Here is a 27,362-nt window from a genome sequence, read left to right as displayed (position 1 = left end):
CATTTATGTATGTAAGAAAGTTGTCGCTTGTTTTGCAAGAAAAGAACATTATTTTATTCAAGGAGCATTATTATTTAATATATGCCTTCTAGTTTATTTTTAAGCCATTTCTCATGTACATCTACAGCTGTATGTTAATAAAAGTGCCTGTGTGACATTTGAGACCAGTGGCTTTGCCTTAGAACTGTCTTTTGTTATTACTTTATGGGAAGAAAAGATTATATATTGTATATCGCCATTCAGCTAAAAATATCGAGATATGATTTTTTAATCCATATCACCCAAACCTATGGCCCACCTTAAATTCTTTCACACGTCTCCATCAGCGCCTTTAGTTTTGCAAATGTGTTGATCAGCACAAGCAGCCTGCTATCATTATCTGGAACACATGCATTTCATGTGTGTTCCGTGTCTACAACGATATATGTAAAAGCAGGACGAAATGTGAGGCAGGAATTGTTGAACACGTAACTAAAAAATAAATATTTTTTACAGTGCATTCAGAAAGTATTCACAGCACATCACTTTTTCCACATGTTTTTATGTTACAGCCTTATTCCAGAATGGAGTAAATTCATTTTTTTCCTCAGAATTCTACACACAACACCCCATAATGACAACGTAATAAAAGTTTACTTGAGGTTTTTGAAAATGTATTAAAAATAACAAAATTGAGAAAGCACATGTACATAAGTATTCACAGCCTTTTCTCAATACTTTGTCGATGCACCTTTGGCAGCAATTACAGCCTCAAGTCTTTTTGAATATGATGCCACAAGCTTGGCACACCTATCCTTGGCCAGTTTTGCCCATTCCTCTTTGCAGCACCTCTCAAGCTCCATCAGGTTGGATGGGAAGCGCTGGTGCACAGCCTTTTTAAGATCACTCCAGAGATGTTCAATCGGATTCAAGTCTGGGCTCTGCCTGGGCCACTCAAGGACATTCACAGAGTTCTCCTGAAGCCACTCCTTTGATATCTTGGCTGTGTGCTTAGGGTCGTTGTCCTGCTGAAAGATGAACCGTCGCCCAGTCTGAGGTCAAGAGCGCTCTGGAGCAGGTTTTCATCCAGGATGTCTCTGTACATTGCTGCATTCATCTTTCCCTTTATCCTGACTAGTCTCCCAGGTCCTGCCGCTGAAAAACATCCCCACAGCATGATGCTGCCACCACCATGCTTTACTGTAGGGGTGGTATTGGCCTGGTCATGAGCAGTGCCTGGTTTCCTCAAAACGTGACGCCTGACATTCACATGAAAGAGTTCAATCTTTGTCTCATCAGACCAGAGAATTTTGTTCCTCATGGTCTGAGAGTCCTTCAGGTGCCTTTTGGCAAACTCCAGGCGGGCTGCCATGTGGCTTTTACTAAGGAATGGCTTCCGTCTGGCCACTCTACCATACAGGCCTGATTGGTGGAAGGTGACTTCATGCTTGGTTTGTTCTCTGACATGAACTGTCAACTGTGGGACCTTATATAGACAGGTGTGTGCCTTTCCAAATCATGTCCAATCAACTGAATTTACCACAGGTGGACTCCAATTAAGCTGCAGAAACATCTCAAGGATAATCAGGGGAAACAGGATGCACCTGAGCTCAATTTTGAGCTTCATGGCAAAGGCTGTGAATAATTATGTACATGTGCTTTATCAATTTTTTTTATTTTTAATAAATCTGCAAAAATCTCAAGTAAACTTTTTTCATGTTGTCATTATGGGGTGTTGTGTGCAGAATTCTGATGAAAAAAATGAATTTAATCCATTTTGGAATAAGGCTGTAACATAACAAAATGTGGAAAAAGTGATGCGCTGTGAATACTTTCCGGATGCACTGTATATTTTAGTAATAATTGACAAATTGTAGAAACAGTGCTGGTGCCGTATACTGGTTCATACCAAAAAACGTTTTTTATTTTTGTTATTATATGGATTTTTCTTATACCGCAACACAGGTTTATATAGCCTAAACAACATTCGTAACGTGGCGCAGCGGGAAACTGTTTAAGGGGGGGAACTTTTTCACTGCTGTACCGCTAAACACACATGCAACAGAGTACATGCGTTATTGGAGGTATTGAGCGGTGAAAATGGACAGAGAACATTCCGAAACTGAAGCTGTAGCAGACGATGATAAAGAAATTAATGACACAGAAGAACTTTTGCTGAAAAAAGGAGCCATGTTTGTTTTCTGGATATACTTCGGTTTTAAAAGGTTGGATGTGGACCATTCTGTTCAAATGTGTGAATAAAGTAATCCTTCCTCGATCGTGGGGGTTGCGTTCCAGAACCCCCCGCTATAGGTGAAAATCTGCGAAGTAGAAACCATATGTTTGTATGGTTATTTTTATATATTTTAAGCCCTTATAAACTCTCCCGCACAGTTATACAGCATAAACACTTTGTATTCTCTTAGATGTTAGGTAAGATTCATTGAAATTATGTATGTAAACACACTGTTTATATACAGTAAAACCTAAATATTATTTTAAAGATATTGAGCGTCTCCGATATCTCATATGTTACAGACATTACGATAGACAGGCCACCAGCAATAAATACGTACAATGCAAGAAAAATTATATACAGTAAATGTGTGCACAGTGACACTAAACGTACGTATATGTACTAAGTACTGTAAGTAGAAAATGAATTATGGTTACTCACCAACAATGACACGACTTGTCCGATAACGATGAGCTTACTTTTACTGCACAACAAAGGGGAGCGTTACAGCCCTTCTAGGGGAGCCTCTTCAGGTGACTGTGTAGCACCACCGTTGTTCTTCTTCCGGCATTCTTCAATCCAAATCCCTAAAGCAGATTTTATCCGGACTACTACCTTATTACATCCACTTACAACTCGTTTTGCGCTCTGGTTAAAAGGACACTGCGGCCGTAGATCTTAGATTCTTTTCCTCCTTTTTAAATAAAAAGAATCGTGGACTAATTGATGCCGTAATGGCGTCCTACAGCGGTGAAGTTTTTCCTTTCCTTCAACATATCCAAAACTTTTACCTTTTCGGCAATCGTTAGCATTTTCCTTTGGCGCTTGGGCACAGCCCCTGAAGCAGTAGCAGAAGCAGATCGTTTTGGAGCCATAATGAAGGGCTTGACTACGCACAAAGATAAACACAAAAGTTAACTCTTTACACAGTGAAACACATTGATGCTGAATGAACGAGACAAGACTTCCTGGTTAACGCCGTGGGATCAAATTTAGTGCTCCGTCTCTGAGCCAGTCAGCACACAGGAACCTAACTATGTGCTCTGATTAGTTAGCTTCTTAGCCATCCGCCAATAGCGTTCCTTGTATGAAATCAACTGGGCAAACCAACTGAGGAAGCAAATACCGGAAGTAAAAAGACCCAATGTCCGCAGAAGCCGCGAAGCAGCGAAAAATCCACGTTATACATTTAGATATGCTTACATATAAAATCCGCGATAGAGTGAAGCCACGTAAGTCGAAGTGCGATTTACACGAGGGATTACTGTACTGTTTCTATACTACTGGATAATACTGCAAGCCAAGTTGTATTTTTCTTTTTTCTCAGTGTGGTTTTATTCTGCACAAAATGTTCATTCTTGAATAATAATTTCATATTCACATAAGCAGTGTTTTTGTTTCTCCCAAGATTTAAGCTTCTCATTTGCAGTTAACACTGTCAGTGAGTGACTGTGATTAGTTAACATCCACTGAACATGTTTTTTTTCTTTTATTTTGAATAAAGAGCAAGTTTTTAACATAAATTGTTGGAACAACCAGAGTGAGAATTTGAAAACATATTGTTCTTTGGCGGAACAATGCTTTAAGGCCGCTAAGTTTGCATGACATCATATGCTAAAACTGTGGCAATGACAGTTATATGACTTCACTGAGGCATTGTTTTATTGGTTCCAGATCAATCATTCAATCAACATTTATTTATATAGCACATTTTCATACAAAAAAATGTACCTCAAAGTGCTTTACAAAATGAATAGAAAAATAGAAGACACAATAAAAAGTAAACATAAGTCAACATTAATTAACATAGAATAAGTAAGGTCCGATGGCCAGGGTGGACAGAAAAAACAAAAAAACTCCAAAGCTGGAGAAAAAATAAAATCTGTAGGGTTCCAGACCAAGAGACCGCCCAGTCCCCGCTGGGCAATCTACCTAACGTAAATCAGACAGTCCTCTTTGTATTTAGGGTTTTCATGGAAGGACCTGATGATGATGGCCACGTAGACTTCTGGCTTTCAGTCCATCAATGTTGGTGTATCATGATGCTTTCAATAGGAGGTGGTGGCATAGGCCGCCACCACAAAGAAACCGGAAAAAGAAACAGAAGAGAGAGTAGGGGTCAGTACGGATTTTGGAGCCACTATGAATAGTTATTATGATGAATTGAACATACAGAGTATCAGTATTAAGTTAAAGTGAAGTTATAAAAAGGCCATGTTAAAGTAATGTGTTTTCAGCAGTTTTTTTAAAGTGCTCTACTGTATTTGCCTGGCGAATTCCTATTGGCAGGCTATTCCAGATTTTAGGTGCATAACAGCAGAAGGCCGCCTCACCACTTCTTTTAAGTTTAGCTTTTGGAATTATAAGGAGACACTCATTTGAAGATCTAAGGTTACGATTTGGAATATAACGTGTCAGGCATTCCGATATATAAGATGGAGCGAGATTATTTAAGGCTTTATAAACCATAAGCAGTATTTTAAAGTCAATCCTGAATGACACAGGCAACCAGTGTAGTGACATCAAAACTGGAGAAATGTGTTCGGATTTTCTTTTCCTAGTTAGGATTCTAGCAGCTGCATTCTGCACTCGTTGCAAGTGATTTATGTCTTTTTTTGGGTAGTCCTGAGAGGAGTGCGTTACAGTAATCCAGTCTACTGAAAACAAAAGCGTGAATTAATTTCTCAGCATCTTTCAATGATATAAGAGGTCTAACTTTTGCTATGTTTCTTAAGTGAAAAAATGCTGTCCTAGTGGTCTGATGAATATGCGATTTAAAATTCAGATTACAGTCAACAGTTACCCCTAAGTTTTTACTTCCGCCTTAACTTTTAATCCTAATGCATCAAGTTTATTTCTGATAACCTCATTGAATCCATTATTGCCAATTACTAAAATTTCAGTTTTCTTTATTTAGTTTGAGAAAATTACTATTCATCCATTCAGAAATACCAGTAAGACATTGTGTTAGTGTATCGAAAGAGTCGGAGTCAGGTGCTATTGATAAGTACAGCTGTGTGTCATCAGCATAGCTATGGTAACTCACGTTGTAACCTGAGATAATCTGACCTAACGGAAGCATATAGATTGAGAAAGCAGCGGACCCAGGATAGAGCCTTGTGGAACACCATATCGGATATCATGTGTCTTTGAGATTTGATTACCACAACTCACAAAGAATTTTCCCCTGCCAGGTAGGATTCAAACCAATTTAAGACACTGCCAGAGAGGCCCACCCATTGACTAAGGCGATTTCTAAGAATATTGTGATCAATGGTGTCAAATGCAGCACTCAGATCTAAGAGGATGAGAACAGATAAATGGCCTCTGTCTGCATTTACCCGCAAGTCATTTACTACTTTAACAAGTGCAGTTTCTGTGCTGTGATTTGTTCTGAAGCCTGACTGAAATTTATCAAGAATAGAATGTTTATTGAGGTGGTCATTTAACTGCAAATGACTGCCTCTCTAGAATTTTACTTAAGAAGGGCAGGTTAGAGATGGGTCTAAAATTTTCAAAGGCAGAGGGGTCAAGATTATTTTTCTTGAGCAGGGGTTTAACTACAGCAGTCTTAAGACAGTCTGGAAAGACCCCGTATCTAATGACGAATTAACTATGTCCAGAATATTGTCAATTAGCACGCCTGATATTTCTTTGAAAAACCTTGTTGGTATTGGGTCAAGGACACAGGTGGAGGGTTTCAGTTGAGAGATTATACTATGTAATTCAGGTAAATCTATCCTGGTGAAAGCATTTAATTTGTTTATAATGGAGTACCGGGCTTTGGAGGTTCTGCAGTGTTGGGGAGATATACTATGTTATCTCTAATATCATTAATTTTTTGATTGAAAAATACAGCAATGTTCTCACAGGTTTCACTGGAAGTATTCAGGGGCATTCCTTTGTGTTACCTGGGTTTAACAGACGATCAATTGTAGAGAATAAGCATTGTTATTTATAATATTAGAGAAATAGCAGCGCCTCTCAAGGCGGACTATGTTATTGTATTCTGTTATTTTAGCCTTCAATATCTCATAATGGATGTTCTTTTTAAATCAGACACTCTTTTGGTCTTCCATGGAATAACAATACTAGAAGATTTTTTAACTGTCTTTTCAGGTGCAACTATGTCAACAGCAGTTCTTACTTTAGAATTAAAGTTTTCCACTTTACTATTTACATTATCCTCGCTATTATAGTTGGCATTATAAACGGACTGATTGCTTAGAATGTTTGTAAGTTTTAAAGCTGCTGATGAGTCAAAGAAGCGTTTTTTAACAAAATGCTTCTCATGAGTGTTTTCTATCTTTATTTCTATATTAAATAGTAGAAGGAAATGGTCTGATAGACCAATATCAATGACCTGCTTTAAATCAACTTTAAGTCCTTTAGCAATCACTAAGTCTAACGTATGACCTGGTTTATGTGTAGGCTGATTAACGAGCTGTCTCAAATCAAAAGAGTCCAGGAGGTTCATGAATTCTTTTACTTTTTGGTCACACTGATTGTCGATATGAAAGTTAAAGTCGCCGACTATTAAGAGTGTGTCATAGTTTGTAATTAAAATTGACATTAAGTCAGAGAATTCCTCAAGGAAAAACGCGTTATATTTAGGAGGTCTATACACGGATAATACTAGAATGTGAGAATCTCCATGAATAACAACGGCGAGATACTCAAAGGACTTAAATTTACCAAAACTAACATCTTTACATTTTAATCGGCTCGAGTAAATGTTTGCCAAGCTGCCTCCCTTTTTCCCCTGGCGGTCTGCACGAGTAAAACTGTAATCCGGAGGCGCAGATTCGATTAAAACAGCCGTGCCATATGAGTTAAGCCAATCTTAGAAGAAAAAATCAATCTTTCTATCACTAATAAGATCGTTTATAAAAAATGTCTTGTTAGTTAAAGCTCTAACATTTAATAGTGCCATATTTAATGTTTCTGAAGGGCAGAGCTGAATTTTATGCGTGTTATTGATAATCGGAACAAAAATTAAGTTATTTTTGTTAACGCCGCTCTGTGTATTTTTATGTAATCTACAATCCGTTTTTATAGTCTTAATGTAGTGTTGATCTGAAGTAGTAATTTCAATTAAATTATTGGTGTTTATGCCGCACTGCCTAGATTTTTTACGTGCATTAAGATTTGTTATTAGATTATTAATGTTGTGCACTTTAACGGAGGACTCTGTTAAGCCATTATGTCCTATCAAAGCAGTAGCATTACGGAAGGGGTTAAAAGTAGAAGTAGACAGTCAAGATAGACGAATTACCTTAGCGATGTTTTCGGAGAGGACCTGGCGCCAAATCTATTCGGATGCAGTCCATCCCGCTTGAAGAAGCGCTGCCTTTCCCAAAAAAGATCCTAGTTGTCTATAAACCCGATGTCTTGAGTCTTGCAGAAACCTCTCAGCCAGTTGTTTAAACCCAGCAGACGACTGTAGTATTCATTCGATCGTCTGACGAGAGGTAGTGGACCCGAGATGAAGATTTTTGTTGGATGGGGTCCTCTCCTTCGTGTCATCAACTAGTGCATGCGAAGTCAGCCTTGAGAACCTCCGACTCTCGGCGCCTTATGTCGTTTACGCCGGCGTGTAGAATAAAGGATCCAATTGCCCTCTTGTGTTTCTCGTAGAAGGTTGGCGCCCGCCTCATCACATCTCAAACTCGAGCAACAGGAGAACAAGAAACAAAGGATTTTCGATTAGGGCACGTGATATTCAGGTTTTGTACAATCGAATCACCTACCACGATTACATCACCCGGGGTTGAAGGCAGACTGGGGACGCGGAGAGGGTCGAATTGGTTCTGGATTGGGATGCTCGCCTGTGCCGATGGAGGAGTTCTAGCCTTGAACCCCCGCCTGCAAAGCTGAAACCCGTCGAGGTCTTCATCAGCTTTGTCGTTGCTCCTACAAAGCGCGGGGGTGAAGCTTACTTGCCCTTGGACTTGAGCGGCACGAGATGGGGTTGATGTTACGCCGACTTCAGTTGTTGAGTGTGGTTTGTCCAGCAGCCGAGCCTTCAAGTCTCTGAGGTACCTTCATCTGGACAGGAGTTTCTGAATCTGTTTGCCGAGTGCCTGGAGTTCTTCGACAACGGCAATGCGATTCATCTCACTGTCGGCTTCTACTTCCGCTTCCGATACGGAACAGGTACCAAGAGAGACATTTATGGTTGGTTCTAGGAACCTTTCTCATGGATACTGATGCTGGGGATAACTGCCATTTGATAGTAAGCAGTGATTTTGCCATTTTTCTCATTCCAAATTATTTTTAATAGTATATATATGGAAATGATTGTTGAATCCAGGTTATACTTAATTCTTAAGCTAAGAAAAAAAAAAAAACCTTGCATAGTACTAATATTTTCTTTTGTGTCCAATTATAGTCCATCTCCGCCATGGCTGTCACCCAGGAAGGAAATGTACGCTACTGGCCCTCTTTGGCACATGAAGGAACCTATACAGAGACAACAGTGGACTTTGGTGGACACTTATGTAATTTTTTAACTGCAGTTAAGGTAACATGACCCATTAAACTTATAATAGCTAACTTTTTATCTTGCTTCAAATGTGCAATAGGCATAATTCTACCAGCATAAAGAAAATTGTGGATGCACTCTGCCATATTTTAGGATTGTTTAGTTTTTTTTTCATCTTTTCGTTTTAAATGTTGTGAGGGGTGACCAAACGAATGACGACTTGCAGCAGAGGCTAGAGACAATAAAATTCTACCTCAAACTTTTTGCCAAGCATTAATTACCGTTTTTCCTAAACAAAATAAGTTTCCAATGTACATCATACAGACCAGTTTCACTTCTAAATAATGATGTTAAGATACTCTCCAAAGTCCTAGCTAGAAGGATTGAGAAAATGCTTTTTTTTTTTTTTTTAAATTATTAATTTTATTGTAATCATTCCATACAAATAGATACATTTTTACAAAAAATAGGATTGAAAACAAGTCGACCCCCACCCGTGAGAGAGAGAGCATGGCCAACGGAGTAAAAATTAAGGCTTATAAACATACCTAAATTGATGAGTTTAATAGGGCAATAGAGATGAATGGAGAAGAAAAAGAAATGTGGAGATAATTGCTTCCTCGGCGCATTAAGAGCTTATTCTAAAATATTATTGATTAGATCCTGCCAGGTTTTGAAAACATTCTGTACACATCCTCTAACTGAATATTTGATTTTTTTACAGTTTCAAATAGTATAAAACATTGGTTTCCCACTGACTTAAAAGAGAAGAGTTAGGATTCTTCCAGTTTAGCCAAATAAGTCTGTGTGCCAAAAGTGTAGTGAATGCAATCACAGTTTGTTTGTCCTTCTCCACTTTAAACCCATCTGGAAGAACACCAAACACAGCTGTTGATGGGTTAGGAGGGATTGTGACACCAAGGCCATCTGAAAGGCACTAAAAAGTTTGATCCAAAATGATGTTAATTTGGTGCATCCCCAAAACATGTGACCAGTGAATCTGGGATTTGATTGCAGTGTTTGCAGGTTGGATCTTGCCCTGGAAACATTTTGGACAGTTTTAGGCGAGACAGATGTGCTCGATTTATAATTTTGAGTTGAATAATTGTATGCTTTGCACATATGGAGCTCGAGTGAATTCTCTGCATTGCTGTTTTCCACCCCTTTTCTGACATATTAAGAGATCTTTTTCCCATTGTCCTCTTGTATCTTTAAAAGGGAGGGACTGCAAAATAAATTTATATATTGCAGGGATGGTGTCTAAGTCCTTGAAATTGTGCAATATTTTTTTCGGCATGGAAGAGGGTGCAAGATGAGGAAAATCGGGCAGGTTCTGTTTAACAAAGCTCCTAATTTGAAGATAGTGAAAGAAATGTGTGGCTGGATTGTTTAATTTGGAATGTAATTGTTCATAGGATACAAAGATGTTGTCTATATAAAGATCTCTGAGCAATTTAATCCCAAATCTTTTACAGATATTAAAAACTGCATATGTTTGCAAGGGATGAAAGAGGTGGTTCTCTTGCAGAGGTGCCACAGATCAGATTCTCCATCTTAAAATGCTTTCTACATTGGTTCCATATTCTGAGTGATCGAAGCACAATTGGGTTATTAGTATATTGCCGATAACTTGCATTTATTGGGGCACAAAGCAGGGAATATAAAGAAGTACTGCAGGATTTTACTTCTATTGCGGACCAAGCCTGTGTATGTTCATCTATTTGTGTCCAAGTTTTTAATTTAATCATCGCAGATCAGTTTAAATACCTAGGTGTAAGCATCATAAGTAAAAATAAAGCTCTTTATTAACAAAATTTTGCCATCTGTATGGAAAAAATAAAGCAAGACTTGCATAGATGGTCTATCCTTCATCTCACTTTAGCATTGTTAAGATAAATATCCTTCCTAAGCTTCTTTTTTATTTCAAAACACTCCAATATACATCAATAAATAATTTTTAAGAAATTAGATTCTACCATAACCTAATTTATTTGGAATTCAAAACATCCACTTATCCAAAGGACAGCCCACAAATACCTAAGGCGGAAGGTGCCTTGGCTCTACCTAACTTTCAATTTTATTACTAGGCAGCAAATATACAAGCTATAAAAACCTGGACTTGGACACAAAGAGATGGACATGCACAGGCTTGGTCTGCAATAGAAATAAAATCCTGCAGTACTTCTTTATATTCCTTGCTTTGTGCCCTAGTAAGTACAAGTCACCAATCGCCAATACACTAATAACCCAATTGTGCTTCACTCACTCAGAATATGGAACCAATGTAGGAACTATTTTAAGATAAAGTAGCTTTTATCTGTGGCACCTCTGCAAGAGAGAACCACCTTTATCCACCCTTTCAAACGTATGCGTCTGGAAAACATTCTGGATTAAATCATTTAGAGATCTGTACATAGACAACATCTTTGCATCCTATGAACAATTACACTCCAAATTTAACTTTCCAGCAACACATTTCTTTCACTACCTTCAAATTAGAAACTTTGTTAAACAAAACATGCCCAGTTTTCCTCACCTCCCACATACCTCTATGCTGAAAAAAATATATATGTCTTTCTATCTATGTATATATTTATTTAAAGAGCTTCTGTAAAAAGCCAAATTTCCCCCGGGGACAAATAAAGTTCTATCTAAAAGTGAAAAAGTAAAATGAAATGCAAATAAATGTAAGATGCGTACAGTAATAAAAAAAAATTACAAATTGCACATTGTAATACAGTATTTAAAAAATAAAGTAAAAATTTCACATAATAGAAATTTTAAAAAACAAAGTGTCTTTTAAAGGTATTACTGTTGTCTACAGCAAATACAGCCAATATATCCTTATGCTCCAAAGATCTTTGAACGTTAAGCTCAGTTAAAATTAAATTCCGCACTGAAGAGCACCCCTGGTACATGGTAGATCTCAATTATGAGTTGATGAGCCACAAACATGAAAAATGTCTTTAACCAGAGGCAGCAGTGATAGGAAGAGTCGGGACTGCTGAGCGACTGTATTTTAACTTCTTAGTACTCTGTCTCATTGTTACCCACTCCTCATTTGACTGAAATGGTGCCGCTGATTTTGGCCACATACTGAATACAGTGGGGCCTTTCAGAAACAGAATTGATCCAAATCAGAAGTGGCCAAATTTTTTGAACAAACCAAGTTAATACAATTTTTTCTTCCATATTATATTTAATCCTGGATTATTTAAAGAGGTTAGTGAGTGCATATATAAATCTTTGACACTTGTTTTTGAAAAGTACTGCACGCAATCTTTAGGATTAGAAACTAGCAATTATCCCATTATTTAAAAAGGTGATCAGGCTGATCCAAGTAACTCTAGACTGAAAAGATACATAGCAGGTAAACTGATGGCTACAATTACCTTGGACGATTTAAGATTTTGTTTCTTGAACTTTTCTGGGAGTATCTTATGGATGTTGGCCTGCTGATTACAAAAACTACCCTTATATTTTCTTCTCACATACGATTTTATTGTGATTTCGTTTAAAATTTTAAGTCTATTAATATTTTGCCCACAAAAGCTGTTTTGTTTAGTCCAGGCAGCTTGTTCAACATGCAATTAAAATACTAATGCTTAGGTATACTTAGTCAGGAGAGAGACTGTCTAAAATGTTTGTTTTAAGAAATTGCTCAATTAAACTAATACGATGTGTCAGCATCAACAAGCAATTAAACATATTTAAACGTATTTAAATCAGTAAAAGTTAATTTAATGTTTCTCCAGATTCCTATATGTTACAGTTGGTCTGAAATAGTACTTGTGTTCACTTTGAAGTTGTCTATCATAATTTCCAAAGAGTTTCAAAGAATTAAAATTTATTAAAAAAAAAAATAGTCATCAAGTGTTATTAAGGAGGAGATCAAGCATCACATGGCAAAGAGCAGGGATGTTGCTAAGCACTTAAGATGCGTTCAGATGGTGGGGGAGGAGATCAGGTTTTATGAGTACGGTGGAGTTCTTTAAGGAAGCGGCAAAAGCATATTACTTGGTCCATTTGTTCGAGAGGTGTTGAATATGTAGCACATGAGAGGTTAACCATCAAAATTAAAGAAGTGGATATTCACACACAAAAAAAAAAAGAACACAAAGATTACAAAATGTGTAGGAACAGAAAATACACATACTTTATAAACCATGTTTAACCTCGTGTAGTTCTTTGCCAGGTTCCCTTTTTATAGGTAAATTATATAATAATATATTATTTTTCTCTTCATATGGGGGAGGAGTACCTTTTAATTTAAGATTTCATGTCAGTATTTTACCTGTCTTATCTGTAATGCTTTTGAATGTGTCTCTTTTTCCCATTCTAAATAAATCTGGCATTTAGAAGTGTGTTAGAAGTATAGCTTTATTGACTTGTAGACTTGCTAGGAATGATGTTTTAAAAATAAATACAATTTTTTACTCAATGTTTACAAAACCTTTTTTTTTTTTGTGTAGGGAAGTAGTTTTGTTGTGTCATCCTTTAAAAACCAACTGATACGTCTTGGTCCAGACAGTTGTGGAAGAATTCAGCAACGTACTTTGCAGCAAGGGCAGGGTATGCTGTCTGGGATTGGACGTAGGATGTCTACTCTGTTTGGAATTCTAACTCCCCCTACTGATATAACAGTGAGTTATTTGTATGGAAATTGTCATAATTATACTTAAGGTAATGCTTTCTTTGTGTAAGTCTTGGTAATATGATGCTCCTTCTCTTAAAGCATACTTCCACTGTATTGGAAATGCAGTATTGTTAAAGGACAAAATGAAGTGCAGTTAAAGTGTAAAGTATAGTCATACACGCATTCCCAGCGTTTATTTGATGCGTCCTCTGAGCAGGTCCATAGAAATTAATGTGACGCGTGCACAAGTTGCAGAACCAGAAAAAGTCGGGGGGAGCAGTGTGATAAAAGTTGGAATGTGATGTCAGAGTCTCTGTTTACTATCTACATGTGACAGAAAGCCACTATGTGGATCCTACGAGATAGATGTGTGTGCTTAGATGTTTGATGAATAGTTTGATGTGGTGAAGCAAAATGCCAACATACAGATGCATTTGTGGTGCTTTTATATTCAAGCATCACTTATTCCCTAACGTAATAATACAGTACATTTTAAAAGTCTCACATACCATCTTTTGTGCCGTCTTTTTTTTTTTCCTGGGGTTTCCTCCAAACCTGACAGCAGCGGCAAACAGCAATAGATCACCACACAGAAAACTTTAAATGTATCATATTCTAACTCTCTGCACATTTAGAATTATTAGATTTACACTTGATATTACTTTCATGATGAAATGCATTAAAGTATGTATGTTACATTTTACAGATAAATTGTTAATTTTGTTTAAATAATGAATACTGTTAATAATTACACACATGGGGGTGACACGGTGGAGGAGCGGTAGCACTGCTGTCTTGCAGGGAGTCACATCGCTGGTATTCCCTGCCTTGAATTTGCATGTTTTCCTGCTGGGTTTCCACAGTGGGATCCTGTTTCCTTCCAAAGACATGCAGATTTGGTGACACTAAAATTACGCTAGTGTACTTAAGTGCTTGTATTTATCTAGCGATGAGCTGATGCCCCGTCTAGGGATTGTTTCTGCCTCATGCCCAATGCTTGCTGGAATGGACACATCCCTGGATTAATGGATTTAATCATTAAACATCCTTTTCAGAGATATTGTGGTAAGGTATCATCAGAATTTAATGGGTGTTTCGGACAATTCACAACAGAGCGAAGCCGAACCTGTTCTCACTGTGATATCTTGCGCTGCTACCTGGTGGATTCTTCCAGATTTATGTAAAGTACCTGCACCAGTATAAACAGTAAAATGCTTGCGTAACAGGATTGTCCGATGGAGCATGCGTCGCATGAAGTATAAACCTGGCCTAAGTCTGTGTTCACCTTTTATACACTATCATCTTTTGCTTTTCGCTCCAATTGCCCAAACCACCTTAGTCTGTTTCTCTAATTCAGCATTTATTTTCATCTTACGTCACAACTCTCTCTTCACTTTGAATTGAATATTCTTATTCTTTTTTCATGCCTTTGCTTCATTAGACGTATCGTTCCTTCACAGTATACTACTCTTCACATAGCCTCAAACTTTTTGTCAATGCCACAGAATAGATATTTACTCCCAGAATTTCTTCCTTCCATCTTTCCCTCTTTTTATCACTGCATTCAAAATAGCACTTTTCAATTTCTCCAAAACGACTTCATGATATCTAATTGTATACTTGCTATATCAGCATTCTACACCCTTCTCCTACACTTTAAAAAACACACACAAAAGTTGTACTTAACACTTGCGGCCTACTCTACCCACAGCTACATTTTTTTAATGTAGACTCTCCTGACAACCTGTACATTGGAGTTTCTACCAACAGTGCAGTTCCCAAACCAACTTTCTATTTCAGTATCTTTTTGTTCAGTTCAGCTTTGCTTTTTGTCATTTATTATAAGAGCTTCAGTACTAGGATGTTGTGCCTTGTTAGCCATTATGGCTGTAATGACAAGTCAAGCAACATTATACCTTTTATTGGCTAGCTAAAAAGATTAGAATATGCAAGCTTTCGAGGCAACTTGGGCCCCTTCTTCAGGTAAGATGTATACAAGAGCTTCCATGGCAATCCTTCAGATGCTTATTTGGTCACCACCTTCATCACTGGCATGAAATCCATCACTGCCATCCCTGTTGCAACCTCCTTTACTTCTACTGTCATTTGCTTTCATACAGTATTGAAGCTTTCTCAATATCATAGGCACTAAATATTCATCCTCACAAACTTTCTTAGTGCTCACCTCATGAACTATTTTGTGTTACCTTGTTAGATGGCTTTTGCAAATCTCCAGATACATAATGCAGCTTTTCCTCCTTTGCCTGATACTTTTCCTTCATTTGTCTGGTGGCAAAGATCACATTTTCTTACCAGGCATGAAAACAAAGTACATTTCACTCACCCTTGTCTGATCCCTAATGTTTAGCATTCTGTCAACAACCTTCATTACTAGCTCCAAAAGCTTGATCACTTGATATGTCTACACTCCATCTGGTCATCTTGGAGGACCTTTGTTGCTTTTAACATTTCCAGTGCTACTGTAGTTGATCCTCCTGGTTTACCCATCCTAATCTTTTAAATTGTTGTGAATTCCACTTTTGAAAACTCACAGCTCTATTAGTTTGTTTTTTCATTACAAACAACAATTTCCTCATGTACTTCTTCTTGGTTTAAATCCCATTACTATCAATCACGATATATTCCCTTTGGCATTCAAGCAGTTCACACCTACTACATACCTCTTTCTTCCCTTATTCTGCTAATTCCCATCTCTTGACTATTTGTGGTCTTACAGCTGCTTTTCCTAGCATTTCACTTTACTTTATTATACATCATCATGTAGCCCACTGCCTTTGTTTTCTGACTCTGCTTATGGCATCTCTTTGTTTCCTCAGTTGCCATAACTTACTCGGCATTCTTCTTCCATGTTTGCGTATGCCACGGTGGTGCCTTTGTCCATCTCCTGGCTTCTTAAGTTGTTTTCATTTAGGTATTTTTCATTGATTTTTGCGTGTCATTTGTAATGTTTTTCAAACCTTATATGCTCTTGCTGACTTTTTTTTTTTTTTTAGTAAATCTAGTTCTCATACTCCCTCCTTTATCTTCCAGACATTCACCCTCATTACATACTTTTCTTCATTTCCCTGACTAAAAGGTCTTCAAAACCCAATTGATGTACACAATTTTCTCCAGGACCTACACTGACATTTTTCCATGCCTCAATAGACTCTAGGCAGGATTAGAAGTTTATCCCAATGTTGCTTGTGTGCTCGTCATACAAAGATGTATTGATAAGCTGTCCTGAGCCTAATGACTTGGCTAGCTAGAGAGGTAGCATGGAGGAACTCAGTCTTTATTAAAAATGTGATATATATATATTTTTTTAGTTTGTGTGTGTCTTACTGTATTTTGATTTTTTTCCCCCCTCTTCCTAAGCTCCACAGTCTGATATGGGACAGAAGAAGCAGTAGCCTGTATACACTGACGAGTAGCAATGTCAATAAATGGGAAATTGATGATCACTCGGAACGACAAGTGCTTAGCTGGGATATCCAGAGAAATCTAAATGAGAAAATATGTGATGCAGTCTGGGTGGGTAATACATTTATTGTGTATATTAAGGTGGACAAATATATCTATATACTAATAAAATTGTAAGTGTCTCAGTGTCTTCCTGTGTGTCCATCCAATTGCTATGTCTATGTGAAACCCAAAGATGGCATGTTGCAAACATTTTTAGTATTAAAATGCATTGCATTTGTCATTTCAACAAATGGTACATCACAAATATTAACACTGTTTTCAGAAACCCCATACCAAGGAACTTATTGGAGAATGAGATCTACTGATGTGCTGATGTCATCCTTGCGAGTGGAAGAGAAACTGCTGAAAGTTTTGTGTTCAGAGGTGTAAGAGTTAATTAAAAAAATAAGTCATGCTGTTAAAAACATGTTGTGTTTATTGCCAGGGTAGCCGTGCTGGAGTTTCTAAAGCTTTTTTCATTTTTTTTTCCTTTGCTCCTCTGTGAGCAAGGGGGAAAAAAATGAAAAAAAAAATAGCTGAGTTTTAGTCTTTGGGAAAAGGTGCTTATTACTTGTGCTTGATCTTGTTCTTGTTCTTTGTAGTCAAACTGGCATCAGCAAGGCAGGCTAGTAAGCAGCAGTAGCTGGCACCAGCATCTCTGAGTCAATAACTTGCATTGTAATGACGAATAGTTAAAAGTAACAGCAACAGTGATTCCTTAGTGGAGAAAAAAAAGTGAGAGCATATATAGAATAAATGGATAGAACACCATATATCACTCGTATAGTCAATTGTTAATGCTAGTAGAAAAGTGAGGGCACATATGTTCATAAGGAAGAAAGTTGGAGGTCATGTTTTACCAATATGCTGGAATTCTATGAGGAAGCAACAAATGAATATGATTGAAGTAGAGCATATGACATGTTTGATCTTGACATTCCGAAATCATGATAAGTTGACACATGAGAGGTTGGGTGTCACACTAAAAAAGTGGGAATTCAAGGTGGTGTTTGTAGATGGGTGCAAAATTGGGCCAGACACAGGAAGCAAAGGGTTATGGTGCCAGGAACCTTTATCAGAATTGGCTGACATTAAGAGTGGTGTTCCACAGAGGTCAGTGATAGGGAAACTGTTGTTTTTAATATATATGAATGATTTGTATAGGAATATGTGTAACATACTTAATAGCTTAACACCCCTATTGATTTTTGATTGTTTACTTTTCTCTTTCTCTCTGACATTCTCTGCTCCTGATGCCACTCCTTTGAAGAGGAAGATATGTTTGCATTCTTTTAATTGTGAGAAAGAACTGTCATCTCTGTCTTGTCATGGAGCACAGTTTAAACTTTTGACTAAAGGGTGTTATTTCATGTCTATTGGGCTCTAATAATGTTAAAAAATGTATTTAGAAGGTCGTAAACAGGTTTTCTATGCTGTAACTGCGAAAATATTAGATTTATAAATAAAGAATTCTACTTCGTGGAAATTCATTTATCTGTCTAGAGCGGATTAACCGTGATAAACAAGGGTTTACTGTATAACTGTGCGGAGAATATTTATAAATAGTGTGGGAGAGTTTCTAAGGGCCTAAAATATATAAAAATAACCATACAAACATATGGTTTCTACTTTGCGGATTTTCACCTATCGCGGGGGGTTCTGGAACGCAACCCACACGATCGAGGAAGGATTAATGTATTACACATAAGAAGAGAAAATGTTTGAATACACAATGTGAGGATTGAAAATTGAAAGTACACATTAAGAGAAGTATTTAGGAGTTGTAGTGGATTCAACATTATCAACTGCCAGAAAATGTTCAGAAGCCATTAAGAAGGCTAATAGAATGTTAGTTTATATAGCACAATGTGTGGAGTACAAATCCAAAGAGGTTATGCTGAAGCTGGTGAGGCCTCCTCTGGAGTACCTTGTACAGTGTTATTTTGTAGGCTACAAAAAGGACAGAGCAACATTGGGAAAAAGTCCAAAGAAGAGTGACTAGGCACACTCAGGTTTTTCATCTTGTTTTAAAAATGTCCACTATCTTTACTCCCTTCATTACAGCCTGCCTTAGAAAGTAGGGAATCTACAGGGAATATTCCTTAAATGCTTAAATTAGTATTATTCTTTTTTATTACTTGTTGACATAACTTTTAATGTTTTAAAGTCATTTTATTTCAGTGTTATTTATTATTCCCTCAACATTGATATTTTTAATTTCTGTTTTTATTCACTTACTTCATATCTTGTCCCATGAGTTCTTCTAATTTATAAGGTGCATTGAGACCATGCTGCATGGTGATTCTACAGTTGATTAATTAATTGATTCCAGGGCTACAGGTGTGTAAGCTACCAAGTTTATGACTTGATGTTATTTTGTAAGAATTAAGCAGAAAAGAATGGCGAGCTTTGTTGGGCTGAATGGCCTGTTCTCTCGTGTAGATTGTTACAATGCTTGTAAAAAATAAATAAATAACAGATGCCTATACATTGCATGGTGCACTGCAAATGCTATTGCTAAGTTCTATGTTATTTACATAGATTTGAACCCATCATAGATGGGTAGCACAGAGAGTTGTATTTATATTTAAATATACACAAGTGTAGTCTGCTATTTAGACATTGCAAATCACAAAGAAATTTTCAGTTTCTTGAAAAAAATTGATTGTTTTTATTCACCATTATGATTAAATGTTTTTTATAAAACTTAATGAGAGAAATGAATATTATTACAAATGACTATTGCTGTTTGAAGCAAGTGTTTTATTATTCCGCATTTACATAGGATTGCATAGTCCCATGTCCAGCCGCCACTACTGAAGTCTTTAATTAATCTTTGATTATGCTACTATCCTAATTTATTTATGGAGCATGTTAAAACCATTGTATGAAAATGTACAAACTTAGCTATTAGCGGTAAGCCAATAAAATAGCAAATATAAATTAATTTCATGAAACAAACCAATTTCCACTTACCCTTAGTATGATGGAATGCAAGTGATGCTAGTAGTTTTAAGGGATAAAGAGATCCCTTTAGTGCGATTAAAGAGGTGGTTTTTAGTAATTTTTTTTTTTTAACTGCTCAACTCTACTGGCCCAGAGTATCTCTAACCGTAAAATATTTCTGGTTTTTGTGTATTGAAACAAATAATGCTGGACTGAGTAAGAACTGTTCCTTAATCAGTGTAGAGCTGAGGGTGTAATCCAGTTCGTGCTGAGCTGCAGTTGTACTTGCAGCATGTTGTGTGACTGTCATTTTTCACTTATTTCCTGAGTAAATAAAAGCAGTAGAGATTTCTAGTGTACTGGATAAATAACAGAAAATGCAAGAAAGTTATTTTCATTAAAGTGAAACAACCTGTTCTGTTTTAATTTATTACTGAAGTGTGCCTTGAGGGAAGCTTTGGTGTATATTATTTAGTATTATTACCTTTTGCACTATATTGACCAGCATAGAATATCTAGTTGAGCAAAGCAGTATCCATGCTGTATTTCATAATTTTATAATTTTATTATTCAGGTGAAAATTCCAATTTTCCAAATGCAGTACATTCATTGTGTGCATCTGTTCTGTTTGCAGAATCTTGAATTGTTTTATCATAAGTGATGGTGTTTACATCGTGTGTAACTAAACTTTTCCATTTCTTTTATACAAAGAAATACAGAGCTCTTCCTCTTTGTGATATTGGCAGACCTTGGTATTTTGGGTAGTGGAGGTAGTTGCCAATAGGTAGTATTACCTTTTTAGATAATAAGCCCATGTGACTTTTAGTTTAGGTACTGTCTGACTAGAAAAATGTTGCAATGCTTACTCTATGGGTTTACAACTGTAATAGCTGAATGCAATCTTCCTTCAGAGCAATTTCAGCATTGACTTAAATTAGTACATCACTATGTATACAGTACATTGGGAATTCTGTTCTGGCAAAAATTGTTTCTGTGTAATACTTAATACTTTTTAAGGTTTTTCCACTGTAACAATCTGGGAAAAGGAATAAAAAATGTGTTTATAGCACAAACGTTTTTACCTTATAGTATTGAATCATTTTTTTTTTGTTTTATACAGGGATCTGATGGTAATTATGACAAGTTTAAAGATGACATCACTGTTATGTACCTATGCATGCAGCCTTGCCAGTAAGTGAACTGTTTTGCTAGTTTTATTGAAGGGTAATTAAATTTTTCTGAAAAAAATATACTAATGGAAATTTTGGCCCTGTCTGACCCTTGGTATGATGAACTGTGTTTAAAAGAATAATTTGATACAGGGCTTTAGTTGTATTTGTGGTAGAGGTTGAGTTTTCTGCAAATGCAACAACATGTTTTTTTTTATTTGGGGTATTTATATAGAATGAAATGGTTATTATGGACTTCATAATTTATTTTATCGTGTGCGTGTACTACTAAATTTATTCACTGACATTTTCTGTCCAGTCACAAAAATACAGCTTATAATAGTTACTAATGATAAAAATTCAAATATTATAATGTCAATGTGAATTAGTGAGTACCAGGATGTGTATTTAAAACCCTCAAAGAGAAAGTGAAGTACCACCAGTAACCTGAAGGTGTGACCAAAGGAAAAGAGTTCCTATCAAAGAAACAAAGTGTGCTAAAAATTCTTTCAATGTCTAGAAAAAGGCAACCAGGAAAAGGAACAGGGTATCATTCACCTCAAACCATAAGTATTACTTTGATTCGAATTGTAATTTAACTGATGGGATAAAGCCAGTTAATGTGCTGTTTTAAGATATTGGTGTAACTTTAAGGTAATAACCTTGTGAAGGACAAGTTCTAGCCATTATGAGTTTCTCATCTTAAATACAGTAAGAGAGTGCAGAACAACATCTTACACATGCTCTCACTGTCTCTCACACACACAGAGTACATGCTCTGTGTGAGAAGTTTGAGCCAATGATGAGGATAGCTGCTGTGAGAACTAATGCCACAGCACAACCACAGGAAACTTAATAATTAGCTAAAGAATCTATGTTGAACACACACATTGTGCCATTTTATATAAGAGTGATAAAAGATCTATCTAATCTAAGAGACAGAGTTCATAAGTTACATGCCATTTTCTATAGGAGAGAAAAAGTTAAACTTTCATATTTTTATGTTTTGGTTTTTGTTATTGTGTTTTGTCTAGATCTACAGTGGTGTGAAAAACTATTTGCCCCCTTCCTGATTTCTTATTCTTTTGCATGTTTGTCACACAAAATGTTTCTGATCATCAAACATTTCTTAATCTAGCTCCAAGTTAATTATTATGCCCTCATTCAGTTGCACATTTCTAGGATATGATGGAGATGCATTTTTAGTTTTTTGCATAAATATTCATTGGAAAGTATAAGTATGGCTATAATATTTATAAATTGTTAATATGTAAAATGTAGTTTCTACTTAATTTACTATTTTATATTTCCAGTTGTGTGAAAAGTGCCATTTTGCTTTTTACGATTAAATATTGAAGCATTTTTTTGCCAATCAGTGCCACTTCTGGAGTGTTTTTTAAATTGAAAATCTACAGTGGTGTGAAAAACTATTTGTCCCCTTCCTGATTTCTTATTCTTTTGCATGTTTGTCACACAAAATGTTTCTGATCATCAAACACATTTAACCATTAGTCAAATATAACACAAGTAAACACAAAATGCAGTTTTTAAATGATGGTTTTTATTATTTAGGGAGAAAAAATCCAAACCTACATGGCCCTGTGTGAAAAAGTAATTGCCCCCTGAACCTAATAACTGGTTGGGCCACCCTTAGCAGCAATAACTGCAATCAAGTGTTTGCGATAACTTGCAATGAGTCTTTACAGCTCTGGAGGAATTTTGGCCCACTCATCTTTGCAGAATTGTTGTAATTCAGCTTTATTTGAGGGTTTTCTAGCATGAACCGCCTTTTTAAGATCATGCCATAGAATCTCAATTGGATTCAGGTCAGGACTTTGACTAGGCCACTCCAAAGTCTTCATTTTGTTTTTCTTCAGCCATTCAGAGGTGGATTTGCTGGTGTGTTTTGGGTCATTGTCCTGTTGCAGCACCCAAGATCGCTTCTGCTTGAGTTGACGAACAGATGGCCATACATTCTCCGTCAGGATTTTTTGGTAGACAGTAGAATTCATGGTTCCATCTATCACAGCAAGCCTTTCAGGTCCTGAAGCAGCAAAACAACCCCAGACCATCACACTACCACCACCATATTTTACTGTTGGTATGATGTTCTTTTTCTGAAATGCTGTGTTCCTTTTACGCCAGATGTAACGGGACATTTGCCTTCCAAAAAGTTCAACTTTTGTCTCATCAGTCCACAAGGTATTTTCCCAAAGGTCTTGGCAATCATTGAGATGTTTCTTAGCAAAATTGAGACGAGCCCTAATGTTCTTTTTGCTTAACAGTGGTTTGCGTCTTGGAAATCTGCCATGCAGGCCGTTTTTGCCCAGTCTCTTTCTTATGGTGGAGTCGTGAACACTGACCTTAATTGAGGCAAGTGAGGCCTGCAGTTCTTTAGACATTGTCCTGGGGTCTTTTGTGACCTCTCGGATGAGTCGTATCTACGCTCTTGGGGTAATTTTGGTCGGCCGGCCACTCCTGGGAAGGTTCACCATGTCATGCTTTTGGTCTACTTCTGTGTCAGGCAGCTCCTATTTAAGTGATTTCTTAATTGAAACAGGTGTGGCAGTAATCAGGCCTGGGGGTGGCTACGGAAATTGAACTCAGGTGTGATACACCACAGTTAGGTTATTTTTTAACAAGGGGGCAATTACTTTTTCACACAGAGCCATGTAGGTTTGGATTTTTGTTCTCCCTAAATAATAAAAACCATCATTTAAAAACTGCATTTTGTGTTTACTTGTGTTATATTTGACTAATGGTTAAATGTGTTTGATGATCAGAAACATTTTGTGTGACAAACATGCAAAAGAATAAGAAATCAGGAAGGGGGCAAATTTTCACACCACTGTACAAGTATGCTTCCATGGCCCCTTACTTCAGTGTTTCTGTTGTAATGGAGGCCACAGAAAGTGACTTCACATTGGGACAGTAATGTTATTTGCTTTCACATCACATGACATAGATTATTTTGTATTGTGATGTCACATTATAACCTGCCTGTGTATGACAACTAGTTAATTAAATACTCAAGTGTATAATTTTAGAATTAGCCTTTTATTTGGTGAGAAAATTATTTTTTAATACTTTTTCTCTCTTTATCATTGAAAATGTCAAAATGACATTGTTAAAATCAGTCCTCTCAGGTACTGGGATCTCAATTAAAAAGTAGTGACTGGTTGGAGAAGCATATCTAATTTATTGAAGTTCTTTGAGGAATTTCTTTATAAAAATTAAACGCAACATTCCTAACCCCCTAAACCAAACAAAGACAACATATCTTTACCGTAACACCTTTTAGTGAGTATGTAAGTGATCTTATCATGTGCAGGTAGTGCGAGTGTAAAAGTTAGGTTTGGATTTTTCAACATCATTAGAGCTACGAAAGTCAATAAAATAATCCCGTAAATCCAGCTGGCTGAAATGGCACAGAAAAAGGTCTTGGTTTATGGAAATAGTCACTGTTTAGTTTAGGGAAAAATAAAGATCTGATGGATGTAGTTCTGTTTAATAGTAACTGTGGTTTGGATTTTCACTATTGCAGTTGTGCCAATGCTTGCTTGCTTTCACATTATTTTGCTTCATTTCTCTTTGGTTTCACATCTGACATCTTTGATTAGTCTTGTCTGGAAGCTGCTTGTTAGAACTCCATTTTGCCATTACTGCTTGGCTGGCTTTTATCATTTGGAGTGACAGAAGGAAATACATTTTGCGGCAGTTTCTTTTTTTCAGCTTTTAAGCTTGCACTGTCTGAACATTTCCCCATTTTTCTCTAGTCGAAATTCTGACGGCTAAAACAGACTGAAGAATAGCTGATGGATGAGGTGGAATGGGGTGAAATAGTGGATCTGCTCCTAAAAATTTGGATTGAAATTTGGTTTCATCTTATGCTTGTTATAAAGTCTGTTTTTTTATGGAGAAATATCATCTTTGCTGCATTGTTTTGCAGTTTAACTGTAATACAATACGCTTTATTTTTGTATAGCCCAAAATCACACATGAAGTGCTGCAATGAGCTTTAACAAGTCCTGCTTTTTGACAGCCCCTCAGCCTTGACTCTCTAAGAAGACAAGGAAAAACTCCCCCCAAAGAAAAACCCTTGTGGGAGAAAAAATTGAAGAAACCTTGGCAAAGACAGTTCAAAAAGAGACCCCTTTCTAGATAGGTTGGGTGTGCAGTGGGTGTCAAAAAAGGAGGGTAAATACAATACAATATACAGAACAGAACACAAGTAATCCTCAATACAATATAATAGTGCAGAATTCAACAGTAGATGGCATTAAATAATACAATTTGGATTTGTTCAGAGTCCTGGATACCTTGGCCATCAAGCTGCCTGCCTCTATTGGCCATTCCGCAGCTGGGTCAGCCAATCTGATGAAACGACCCCCTCAACCCGACGATTCCTGTGATTCTTCATCAGAGATGACTTTATCTTAGGCAGGCAAAACAACTTGGCAGTAGGGCAGTGCCACATTTGAGTACTGAGAAGAGAAACAGAATAGGTAAGGGTTAGTAGCAAATTATAACTATCATATTACTTATGTTTTAGTGCTAATGACTAAGAACAGAGATGCAGTATGTACAGTTAATCAGCAGCTTTAGTCAGGATATGCTAAACTGAAGTAGTGAGTCTTCAGTCGGGATTTGAAAGCTGAGACTGAAGGGACATTCCTTATAGAAGCAGGCAGACCAATCCACAGTTTAGGGGCCCTGTAACTAAAAGGTCGACCTCCCACTGTTATTTTATTAATCCTTGGAATCATAAGCAGACCGGCATCTTGAGGTCTTAATGTACGTTCTGGTTTGTAAGTCATGATAAAATCAGACAAGTAAGCCGGAATTTCTGTAATGAATTGTGATGCGTAAGGTGTGACGGAAGCCGATTGGCGACTACCTTTTCAAGTATTTTACAGAGAAAGGGTAAATTTGAAATATCTGTATAATTATTAAGTATGTTTGGGTATGTCTTTTTAAATAATGGTTTAATGTCTGACACGTTTAGTGCATCAGGTACTGTGCCTTGCAATAATGAGCTTTTAATAATGTTGAGAATAGGTGCTGCAAGAACATCTGATGCTATTGTATTTACTACATTTTTTGGCACAGGGTGTAGGGAACAAGGAGTAGGTTTCATTTTAGAAATTAAAGTCAGGACTTCCAGTTCTGTTAGAGGATTAAAATTTCTTAAATGTTGAATGCAATGTGAGACAGGGTCTGCCAAGCTAGTATGAGGGTTGCACTGTGGTGCTGAGATCTGGGATCTTATAATTTTAATTTTCTCATTAAAGAAGTTCATAAAAACTATATGGTTAATGTTTGTTAGTATTTTGCACTTTAAATATGAATTCACATATGTCAAATTAGCCACTGTTCTAAACAGTACCCAATCTGTGAGTGTATTGGTAAGGGCAGAACCAAATCAAACTTAAGTAGTGATCAGAAATAAGTTCATTTAATGCAGTAATATTTAAATTTTTAATTTCAACTTTGTTAGTTATAATTAAATCTAGTATGTGGTTATGATTATGAGTTGGACCTTTGACAATCTGATAAAATCCTACTGAATTTAACAAGTTAGTAAAATGTTTTCTAAAAGTGTCAGTTTCCACATTAAAATTCCCCATCAACACTATGTGATCATAATTTTTAGCCACATCAGATAAAAGTTTGGCAAATTCAATCATGAACAATGAATATGACCCTGTTGGTCTATTGACTAGCACTACACTTATGTTGGAATCTGTTTTAATATTTAAAGTGAATGCTTCAAAGGATATGAAGTTGTCTAAAGTTTTAGAAGCGATTTGCATTTGGTAACAATGAATTTTTCCAAGGCTGCCTCCTTGACCAGAATCTGTAGATTTATGAAGGAATGTTTATCCATCTGGTGACACCTCAGGTAGGGGAATAGTGTAATATTTACTAAGCCAGGTTTCAGTGAGAGACACACATCAGACTTGGTCTAATTATACACCTTGTTTTTTGGTTATCAAGTAATTTAAGGTCTAAATCATGACTACGTTTTCTGGATGTCCTACCACAGGGATTATGGGTAACTGCTGCAGGAAAGTAACAGGTGGGATAAACAACAGACTGTAATTTAAAATCACATGACTGTGGCCTGGATGGTGCTCTAATCAGTCAGCCAGGCAGTTTTGCTGCCATATTTTGGGATAATACATAAGATCCCCTCCAGTTAGGATAAAGACCATCTCTTTTGAAAAATCCTTGTCTTTCCCACAAATCATCCTAATTGTTCACAAAGGCTTTGCTTTTATTTGCACACCAGGTTTCTAGCCAGCAGTGAAGGGAACACAATCTGCTATAAATCACATCCCCTCTATATAATCTTGGTAAGGGGCCAGATACAGCTTTGGTGCATAGAGAGGTGAAATTCCTCTTTAATACCTCAGATTGCTGAAAATAAATATCATTAGTGCCAAT

General features: G+C 36.8%; 1 protein-coding gene across 1 annotated transcript in view; it reads left to right on the top strand.

Moving 5' to 3' along the window:
• Positions 1 to 27,362, top strand: part of nup133 (nucleoporin 133) — a 185,862-nt gene that overhangs the window by 36,329 nt on the left and 122,171 nt on the right. Inside the window, exons 5-8 of the mRNA XM_039748252.1 lie at positions 8,607 to 8,738; positions 13,172 to 13,342; positions 16,714 to 16,869; positions 20,867 to 20,937. Of these exons, the coding sequence (XP_039604186.1) occupies positions 8,607 to 8,738; positions 13,172 to 13,342; positions 16,714 to 16,869; positions 20,867 to 20,937 (530 nt within the window). The remainder of the gene's footprint in view (positions 1 to 8,606; positions 8,739 to 13,171; positions 13,343 to 16,713; positions 16,870 to 20,866; positions 20,938 to 27,362) is intronic.

This window comes from Polypterus senegalus, chromosome 3 (assembly GCF_016835505.1).
Source record: "Polypterus senegalus isolate Bchr_013 chromosome 3, ASM1683550v1, whole genome shotgun sequence".
NCBI lineage: Eukaryota > Metazoa > Chordata > Cladistia > Polypteriformes > Polypteridae > Polypterus > Polypterus senegalus.
The sequence above is the reverse complement of the archived record's forward strand: the minus strand, read 5'-3'. Positions and strand labels throughout refer to the sequence as shown.